This window comes from Macroventuria anomochaeta, assembly GCF_010093625.1.
Source record: "Macroventuria anomochaeta strain CBS 525.71 unplaced genomic scaffold BU25scaffold_12, whole genome shotgun sequence".
NCBI classification, from domain to species: domain Eukaryota; kingdom Fungi; phylum Ascomycota; class Dothideomycetes; order Pleosporales; family Didymellaceae; genus Macroventuria; species Macroventuria anomochaeta.
This window is the reverse complement of record NW_022985373.1, coordinates 761110-770743: the sequence shown is the minus strand read 5'-3', so window position 1 is coordinate 770743 and position 9634 is coordinate 761110. Positions and strand designations below refer to the sequence as shown.

The 9634-nt window shown below is 57.8% G+C and overlaps 3 protein-coding genes across 3 annotated transcripts in view; 1 reads left to right on the top strand and 2 right to left on the bottom strand.

The window, feature by feature from the left end:
• Positions 1–2639, bottom strand: part of BU25DRAFT_365889 (kinesin light chain) — a gene marked incomplete at its 3' end in the record, with an annotated part of 3476 nt that extends 837 nt beyond the window's left edge. The window contains exons 1-3 of the mRNA XM_033703832.1: positions 1594–2639; positions 538–1527; positions 83–474 (exon numbers count right to left, since the gene is read on the bottom strand). Coding sequence (XP_033563055.1) covers positions 83–474; positions 538–1527; positions 1594–2554 — 2343 coding nt within the window. The remainder of the gene's footprint in view (positions 1–82; positions 475–537; positions 1528–1593) is intronic.
• A 1822-nt stretch (positions 2640–4461) lies between these two features.
• Positions 4462–6225, bottom strand: BU25DRAFT_409878 (uncharacterized protein). The gene is made up of 8 exons (XM_033706161.1): positions 6092–6225; positions 5993–6042; positions 5915–5943; positions 5700–5863; positions 5354–5643; positions 5017–5301; positions 4835–4966; positions 4462–4788 (listed from the first exon to the last, which is right to left on the bottom strand). The coding sequence occupies exons 1-8, from the start codon at positions 6117–6119 to the stop codon at positions 4630–4632; spliced, it is 1137 nt and encodes a 378-aa protein (XP_033563054.1). The 5' UTR covers positions 6120–6225; the 3' UTR covers positions 4462–4629.
• A 173-nt stretch (positions 6226–6398) lies between these two features.
• The window catches only part of BU25DRAFT_409876 (uncharacterized protein), a 4527-nt gene continuing 1291 nt past the window's right edge, over positions 6399–9634 (top strand). The window contains exons 1-3 of the mRNA XM_033706160.1: positions 6399–7546; positions 7605–7852; positions 7886–9601. Of these exons, the coding sequence (XP_033563053.1) occupies positions 6571–7546; positions 7605–7852; positions 7886–9601 (2940 nt within the window). The 5' untranslated portion in view covers positions 6399–6570. The remainder of the gene's footprint in view (positions 7547–7604; positions 7853–7885; positions 9602–9634) is intronic.

Sequence of the window (9634 nt, the reverse complement as noted above, 5' to 3'; positions counted from 1 at the left end):
CCAGTCGTGAGGGGTGCGCGGGCTCCAGCACCTTGTCTCTCACTTCAACCACGGCCTCCAGCAGCTCTACCGCCTTCTGCACCTGTCCGTCTGCTCGGTATGCTATTGCGAGCTCGTGCTGGGTAAACAGTAGATCCGGGTCATCCTCCTCCAGCATGCTCCTGAGTCTATAAGACTCCTCCAGCCACATCACTGATTCTTGGATCCTCCCATCAACTTCCAGACATCGACCCACCCACAAACACAGCCCCGGCTTCTCTTTCACATCGCAGCCCTGTTCGGCCTTCAGCAGTCGCAGCGCGTGCGGCAGATATGCTCTCCACACTTGCCGGTTTGCGTAATCATCAGATGGGAAGACTTTTGCGACATGCCGTACGGCTTCCTCCATCACTCCTGCCGGATCGCTCTGCTCCCTGACCCAGAGCCGAGTCGCCAGGTGTACAAGTCGGTGGATGTCGTACCACTCCTCGGCCTCTGTCTCTTCCTCGCCTCTATCGCTCTCTCCGCCGTCCTCACTCCTCCCCTCCGTTGTTTGACTGTCGTCGCCTCGTCTCATCAGAAAAGAGTACCCGCACAGCATGCCGATCGCCTTCTCCATCCGCCCTTCGGACTGCGTGCTCGGCAGCAGCGACCGCGGTATGGCCTTCCACTCTACGCACGACATGAACGCCAACAGGTTAGCCGCCACCGTATCGCGCTCGCGGATCTGCCTGAACGACACCACCCACGTTGTCGCCACCGCGTTCGCCGAGCCCTTGTACCGTGTGTCGTCGCGGAACTCTTCGCTCATGAGCCCGACAAGGTCCTGCTCCGTGTTGCGAAGCAGCCGCATATACTTGATAATAGTCGTTCGGTTCATGTTCAGGTATGCGGCTGCCTGCGCGATCGCCAGCGGCAGGCACGTCAGCTCGTCGAGCAGCTTGTGTGTCATCGCATCATCGCGGAGGAGGTCCTTCCTGATTAATGACTTAGAGAAGAAGACAGCTGCATCTTGTCGGTCCATCGCCCCCAGCTCCAGCACGTCGCTCCGCGTCAGCGACACTGCTACCTCCAGTATGCGCGTGGTGTACACCACTACGCCACTCTCGCTATCTGGCAGGTAGTCAACGATGCCCTTCGACTGCTCACTCCCAAACAAGATTTCCGGATCATCTGCATTGTCCACCAGCAGCAGCCACCGACCTGCTTGGCTTGAGCTCAGCCACTGCTTCACCAGCTCTTTTGCATCTTCTTTGCCATCAGCTGCCTGTGGTATGCTGAGCGCTACTGCAATTCCCACGCATGCCTGCTCGAAGCTCTCCATGCTCAGCGCTGGTACCCAGAAGATAGACCACTCGGGCTGCGTTTCCTTCACCGTGTACACGAATTGCAGCGCCACCTGCGTCTTGCCGGTTCCGCCGAGTCCAACAATAGACATCTTCTGGCAGTCCTGATCTATGAGCAGCCGCTGCCGCAGCACCGCAAGCTCATCGCGTCGTCCGACAAAGTGGAGGTTTTTCAGAAAGGGGATGCAGTATGTCGGTTTGGCTACACGCTCGAACATTTTATTAGTGTCGATGCACCACCAATAGATATGGCAGCTACACTAACCACTTGCATCTCTCATTGTTTCCTCCGCCGTGCGCGACTTCACTACATCTGCTGGCGGTATGACCGACAGCACCTCCTTCGCGTACGCTGCCGCGGTCCCCGCCGCGTACGGCTGCCAACGCTTGTTCTTGTGCGAGTCCGCGTAGTCGCACACCCCGCGGATGACAAGACACGGGAAGCTGTTCATCAGCCCCGCCGCCTCCATCTCGAAGCACAGCACCCCGCCAAGCTCAGCGCTGACCCTGTCTCTCTCAGTAGCACTTCTCATCACCTGGTTGCCGGACGCGATGGTCCCATGGTGCACAACTACCTCTTGTCTCCGTGCCTCCCGAGCGACCGCATGCTCTTTGCTGCACTTCTCACACGTTGTTGATCCTGCATGGTCATATTCCACCTTGAAAAGAGTATCTGGGCCGGCAGCCTCACGGCTAAAGTCTGGCAGACTGTCGAGCTTCGATAAATACTCCAAGAGCCTGCCCCTCCCTCTCATGTGCTTAGCCCGCAGGTTCGCAACCGCGTTCAACAAGACGGTTGGCGGTGTGTTGAGGAATCCCGTGCGCTCGAATCCGCTCGGCGTAGCCTTGCCCGAGTCGTACTGCACCACTCCGCCGTGCACCTTGTGCGGTTTGCTCACCACCACATCTCCAAGCCGGACGTCTGCTTCCTCGCTCGGAACGCCTCCGCCAATGCCTACCATGAGGCCAAACCGCGTCGACGAGAAGGTCGACTTCATCTGCACGGCCACCGCTGCGGCCGAGTTGGTGCCCGTTTGCCCTTCAGGCAGACAGGCGATCACGATGTTGTGTTCGCCAACGCGTCCGCAGGTGTAGAGGTTCGTGTCGTGGGCGTCGCATCGAGGAGTGTCGTGCTCCTCGTCGAGCATCTCCTGCGCGGCCGCCAGCTCGACGGGCAGCGCGCACACCCATCCCACCGTGTAGTCTTCGCGACGCAGCTGCTGCACCATTCGCCGTCGTTAAGCGGGAGGGGGTGCGAAGGGAGAAGTGACTGGACAGAGGATGTGGGTAAGGAAGTGGAACACCGCAGCAGCCTGGCAACCGCTTAGCCATGCGACGTGCCCAGCACTCGGCTGCCTGCATGTTGTCAGCTGGCAGCCGGCAGGCTGAGCTGGGCTGTTGTTGACAGGCGGGGTGTGGGGGCGGTGACAGCAGCCCGCTCATTGGGTAGTTCTACACAGGCAGAAGATGAGGCCTGTAAGCTTGTATGCGTGGACAATCCCAATCTGGCACACACCCCATCTTTGCACAAGTACCATCGACTTTTCTCAGATGGCGAAGGAGACGCCCACTGCTCAATAGCATCGTAATGGTTGGTGGTGGACGAAGGGTCGACGTTGACTTGCTCCACACCACCAGAGGCCCTGGAGCGGTGCCTCACACGGACTTACTTTACCACAGCGTTCGATTGACAAAACGGACGGGACGGCGGAGACAGTGCTCCTCTTGTTGATTGGGTTGGGTAGCCGGAGTATAGCGGTTCGATAGACCCTGGCGCACGCAGCTACCATCCAGTCGTTCATGACGAACCAGATCTGCGCCCTGCCCCAATGCAAGCCTTCTAGAAGCTGCCCCAATCACTGACCGGACTGTGTGGCAGCGGGCCGAGATAGTTCCGACTTCCAACGTCGACGCTTCCTAACTGACACCAGCTGTCCTGCACCAACTAGCCCAGGTGGAGATGTTGTCCGCACTGAGCTTCTTTACCATGGCGCCGAGCCTTGCCGCATAGCAGCATGACCTTATCCGCAACATGATACTGGACGGGTCTTTGACACAGGTACAGATGGCTGACGTTGCCCGCTGCATCGAGCGCACGATTCGAAACATAGCCACTATCGTTCGCTTGTTTGGCAAAACGAGAGCGCCAGCCAACGGTGCTGGAAGACGGCGACTGGTCGCTCTACTTATGCTTGCTGCTTTCTGCGATCGCTTGGTCGAGAAGCCTGGGCTGCGTCGAGAAGAGATGGCTGTGCTCCTGTACGACGAGTTCGGCATCATGGTCTCTGTGTCTAGCTTTGGTAGGGCGTTGGCTTCCATCAAGTGGACCAAGAAGGTTATCCGACGCATCGCAAACGGACGCAATGGCGATCTGCCCGACTTCTACCTGCACAAGCTCCGCTCGTATCAGCTCGTATACAGTGATGCATCTGGGTGCGACAAGCGCATCATCTTCAGACGCACAGGCTGGTCTCCGCTCGGAGTAGCACCAGTAGAGATCGCCCGCTTCCATCGAGTTCGCAGGCACCAGATACTGCCTGCATACACATAAGAGGAGACACTGTTATCTAGAGTGTTTCAAGGCTCGACTGACGGCGCTGTGTTTGAGGACGTTGTAGAGCAGCTTCTTCACCACTGCAGGCCATACCCAGAGCAGAACTTGGCGCTTGTCATGGGCAATGCCTCCCTCCACAACAGCGAGCAAGCCGAACAGCTGTGTCGTGATTCTGGCATCAAGCTGCTGTACCTGCAGACCTACTGGCCGGACCTCAACTCGATCGAAGAGTTCTTCGCGGAGCTGAAGGCTTTCGTCGAGCAGCAATGGCACGAGTACGAGAACAACCCACACGAAGAATTTGGGGTGTTTCTCGATTGCTGTGTCTGTAGTGTGAGGACAGAAGAAAAGTGCAAAAGGTCACTTCCGGCATGCATGCGTGACTATCGAAGAGCTCAGCTCCGGCGCAAGTTCACGCTAGGCGTTACAGCAAGGTGATTTCTGCTCGATCTTCACTCACATTTCTGGTTACGTAGCGTTGCGAAGAGCTATGCGGCATGACTGAGTGCAGCATCATACGACTAACGTGAACGCGAGGCCCATATGGATAGGTTGCAAAAGCAGATGAGGCTTTTATCAACATTCAGGTAGGCAGGCAACTCCAGCATGCTGATGTAGGCGCGGATGTAACCAAAATACTTTGCCGCTGCTATCGAAAACTCCACATCACTGAACCTCACAACCCTAGCCCCGCTTGCATAAGCTTGCAATTGCCGCTCTCCCGTCAGAACCAGTAGTGTAGTACTCCCTTCAGCTTTCCACTCGTCGCTGTCGCCAGTGCCAGATGGCCAGCGTCAGACACGTCAGCGGTACGGCACATGCCCAGTACACCCAGATCTTGCCAGATACTGACCATCCCGTACTATCTTCAGCGGGCGTGTAGTTGAAAAAGCTCATGCTGAAGATCGCCTGCTCAGCGTTAGTCGATTGTCGAGCGATGGCGAGGAATGCATACTGATAAGAACGTCGGAGGTAAGAAAGCCATCGTCACTACTGCAATCGTCCTCATGGCGCCACTGTCAAGCCTCGCTGCCTCCCCAAGCCGCGTCATGACCTGGCTGTCCCGCTGGGCAATCATGTTGTATGCCTGGCCTTGCATCAGTGAGTTGGCTTCCGTAGTCACTATGTCCACCATACCAGAGCGATCTCGTTCTGCAGCCGCTCCTTGTTCGATTGCGACCGCAGCAGCAAGTTGCGGAGCATCATGGCTTGGAACTCCATATGCTTACACAGACGAAGCGAAGCTTCTGATTCGGCTCCGCTTGCCGGCTTGCTCTTGCTGGCAAGATACAGAATCTGTTTCTGCATAGCTTCCACCGATTCCACTGTCACACTGAGGGTCTCAAAAGAATGGATGGCGTGACGTGCAGCCTCATGCATCATGAGAAAGCCTTGAGATCCACGGGCTGGAAGCGAACGATTCTGAACTTTTGTTATCGACTTTACCAACCTCCCGTTGCTTAGCCGTACTTGCCTTCTCAACACTGCGCACAATGTCGCGCACAGACCACACAGACGAGTCCTGCATAGCAACGACTGCCTCTACGAGAGGTATGTGCAGCGAGTAGGGCTCCGAAGGCGGCAGCGTCATCCCCTGTTGAGCAAGAGCGTTTTGTAGCAGCCCTCTGAACAGTGGGAATGCACCGGTGCACAAGATAGCGCAACGATCCGAAGTCCACCGCGAACAGAAAGTCATCTCGTGCCAGGTGTAGCTTGAGCTGGCATCTCGAGCGGCCATCTTGATCAAGACACGGAACCACGTGTCTGTGACGCGGGGTGAGCAGATGCCTGCATGTAACATACTTTCAATGGTTCCTTACAGCAAGATTGAAGGTGACCATCTGGACCAAAAGTCTCTGCAGAGCTGAAGAACCCGTTCGAGCGTCGATATCCTGTTGTGAGGAGATGAGTAGGGATTTGGAAGAACTGCATTAGCTCTGGCGCTGGTTTCGCGTCTGTTGAAAATGCGTCCTGTTCTACCAATCTGCAAGGCGATTACTGCGTAGCTCTGATCCGTGGGTTCAGTGATACTTACATGTACTGAAGCTGTGGAGCGCTAGCCTCCTACGTAGACGATTAGAAAGGCAGCGGAAGAGGTGAAGTTGTCTTATACATCTATGCATTGATCGAAGCTCTTGTCTTCCAGCATCCAACCTGCTGAAGCTAGTCTTGCTTCAGTCTATGTTCTATCTTAAGGTGCATAGCCGCTTACAGAAGTGTAGGACGGTGTGTGGCTGCATTTGGGGCTGCTGAAGATAGCTAGAAAACTCAGTACTTGCGATGTGTGATGGCAGGAGGGTGGGAGCAGAGCGACGAGCCCAGCGTTGTCGCCTGCGCCATCTCCACGGTTGAAGGCGTTCAGATGTGCTATAGGGTCTTGAGGCCTTAGCCTGCGTCTGCGGCCTAGTCCGACTGTGGCGTAGCAGTGCGCCCCACATGAGCTACCAATGAGCATGCCACTACTACCGCCTCCACACCTGAGGCGCATCTACGACTGTAGCCGCTGGACGTCAAATCAACAGTGCACCTCAGCCTGCCGGCTCCCAGCTGACGACATGCAGGCAGCCGAGCGTCGGGCGCGTCGCAAGGCTGAGCGGCTGCCACGCTGTTACGGTATTCCACAACCTCGTACTCATCCTCTGTGAGATACTCCAGTCACTCCTCCCTCTGCCCCCCTCGTAACGACGGCGAATGGCGCGGCAGCTGCGCCGCGAAGACTACACGGTGGGATGGGTGTGTGCGCTGCCCGTTGAGCTGGCAGCGGCGCAGGAGATGCTCGATGAAGAGCACCCTGACCTCGACTGCGACCTGACCAACAACGACGAGAACCTGTACGCCCTGGGCTCGATTGGCGGCCACAACGTCGCCATCGTATGTCTGCCCGCCGGCCGCATCGGGAACAACCCAGCAGCCGCAGTGGCAATGCAGATGCGGGCGACGTTCAAGAAGATCCGGTTTGGGTTGATGGTGGGCATCGGCGGCGGCGTCCCGAGTGCTGAGGCAGACGTGCGGCTGGGGGATGTGGTGGTCAGCCAGCCGCACGGGATGTTTGCTGGGGTAGTGCAGTACGACGCAGGGAAGACGATACCAAGCGGGTTCGAGCGGACAGGATCGCTCAACTCACCACCACAGGTGTTGCTGGCAGCGGTTGCGAGAGTACGGGCAAACGAGCTGCGGGGCCGAAGCAAGCTGCGTGAGCTCGTCGCCAAGCTGGAGGGCATCGCCAAATTCCAGCGCAGCAAGGCAGGGCCTGACGTTCTGTTCGAAGCAGCGTACGACCACAAGGGAGGGCAGACGTGCGACGGGTGTAGTCTTGACAGACAGGAAGCTCGACTGCCGCGCGATAGCGAGGAGGAAGTGGCGGTGCACTACGGCACCATCGCGTCTGGCAATCAGGTGATCAAGAATGCTGCTCTGAGGGACAGACTCAGCGCTGAGCTCGGCGGGGTGCTGTGCTTCGAGATGGAGGCGGCGGGCCTGATGAACAGCTTCCCGTGCCTGGTGGTCCGCGGCGTGTGCGACTACGCGGACTCACACAAGAACAAGCGGTGGCAAGCGTACGCGGCGGGGACCGCGGCGGCGTACGCGAAAGAGGTGCTGTCGGTGATACCGCCAGCGGATATAGCGAAGTCGCGTACGGTGGATGAGGCCATTCGCGAGGCAAGCGGTTAGTATAGCTGCTCACTAGTAGTGTGTTCACGCTAATAGTGGGCCTGAGCGTGTAGCTAAACCAACCTACTACATCCCCTTTCAGAAAAACCTCCACTTTGTTGGACGACGCGATGAGCTTGCGGTGCTGCGGCAGCGGCTGCTCATAGATCAGGACTGCCAGAAGATGTCTATTGTTGGACTCGGCGGAACCGGCAAGACACAGGTGGCGCTGCAGTTCGTGTACACGGTCAAGGAAGCGCGGCCTGAGTGGTCTATCTTCTGGATGCCAGCGCTGAGCATGGAGAGCTTCGAGCAGGCATGCGTGGGAATTGCAATAGCGCTCGACATATCACAGGTGCAGGACGGCAAAGAGGATGCAAAAGAGCTGGTGAAGCAGTACCTGAGCTCAAGCCGAGCAGGGCGCTGGCTGCTGGTGGTGGACAATGCCGATGATCCGGACATCTTCTTCGGGGTCGGGCAGTCGAAAGGCATCGTGGACTACCTGCCAGAGAGCGAGGAGGGTGTGACTGTGTACACCACGCGCACGCCGGAGGTGGCTGAGCTGACGCGCGGCGACGTGGTGGAGATAGGAGCCATGGAGCGACACGACGCGGCTGACTTCCTCACAAAGTCACTTACAAGGAAAGACCTCTTGCGTAGTGATGCGACTGCCAGCAAGCTGCTAGACGAACTGCTGGATGATCTGGCGTGCCTGCCGCTAGCTATCGCGCAGGCAGCTGCCTACCTAAACAGGAACCGCATGTCCATCGCGAAATACTTGTGGCTGCTGCACAACACAGAGCAAGACCTCGTCAGGCTCATGAGCAGCGAGTTCCGCGATGACACGCGGTACAAAGACACGGCGAACGCAGTGGCGACGACGTGGGTGGTGTCGTTCAGCCAGATCCGCGAGCGTGACGCAGTAGCAGCGGATCTGCTGGCGTTCATGTCATGCGTGGAGTGGAAGGCTATACCGCGGTCGCTGCTGCCAGGGGTGCAGTTAGAAGGGCGGATGGAGGAGGCGATTGGCACGCTGTTCGGTTACTCGTTCCTGGTGAGACGGGACAGCAGCAGTCAAGCAACAGAAGAAGGAAGCGAAAACGGCGGGAAGGGTGAGGAGGGGGAGGAAGAGACAGAGGCAGAAGAATGGTACGACATTCACCGACTGGTGCACCTGGCGACACGGATCTGGGTCAAGAAGCACGGCGATGCAAGTGAGGTAGCAGAGGGCGCAGTGCGACATATCGCAGGAGTTTTCCCATCTGACGATTATGCAAACCGGCGAGTTTGGCGAGCATACCTGCCACACGCGCTGCGACTACTCGACGGTCGGCGGGGATACGATGCAGAGGAGCAGGCTGAGCTCTGTCTGCTGGTGGGACGGTGTCTGCGAGTGGACGGCAGGATCCAAGAGGCAGTGAGATGGTTAGAGGAGTCTTATCGACGAAGGAACTGGTTGGATGAAGACGACATGGATCGGTTATCATCGGAGCATAACCTCGCGGGAGCATATGAAGCAGACGGGCAGGTGAAAAAGGCGGTAGACCTGCTGGAGCATGTGGTCGCGGTGCGAGAGAAGGTGCTAGCGGAAGATCACCCAAGCCGACTGCATTCGCAACACGAGCTCGCACGTGCATACCAGGCAGACGGACAAGTGCCCAAGGCGGTAAAGCTGCTGGAGGCTGTGGTCGAAGTGAGAGAGAAGATTCTGCTTCCAGAGCACCCAGATCGACTGGCGTCGCAGCAGGTGCTCGCGGTGGCATACCACGCAGACGGACAGGTGCAGAAGGCGGTAGCACTGCTGGAGGCTGTGGTCGAGGTGCAAGAGAAGACTCTGCTGCCAGAGCACCCAGATCGACTGGCGTCGCAGCACGCGCTCGCAGCAGCATACCGAGCAGACGGACAGGTGCAGAAGGCGGTAGAGCTGCTGGAGGCTGTGGTCGAAGTGCAAGAGAAGATGCTGCTGCCAGAGCACCCCTCACGACTGGCGTCGCAGCACGTGCTAGCAGGAGCATACCAAGCAGACGGACAGGTGCAGAAGGCGATAGAGCTGCTGGAGCGCGTGGTTGAAGTAGAAGAGAAGACACTACTACCAGAGCACCCA

Excerpts from the sequence above, each read along its gene's own strand:
- BU25DRAFT_409878 (XM_033706161.1), bottom strand. The coding sequence starts at position 6,119 with ATGCAGCCACACACCGTCCTACACTTCT. Across the intron at positions 6,043-6,091 it reads ACACACCGTCCTACACTTCT|CTTCAGCAGGTTGGATGCTG; the intron begins GTAAGCGGCTAT and ends AAGCAAGACTAG. Across the intron at positions 5,644-5,699 it reads TGGTCACCTTCAATCTTGCT|ACACGTGGTTCCGTGTCTTG; the intron begins GTAAGGAACCAT and ends CCCGCGTCACAG.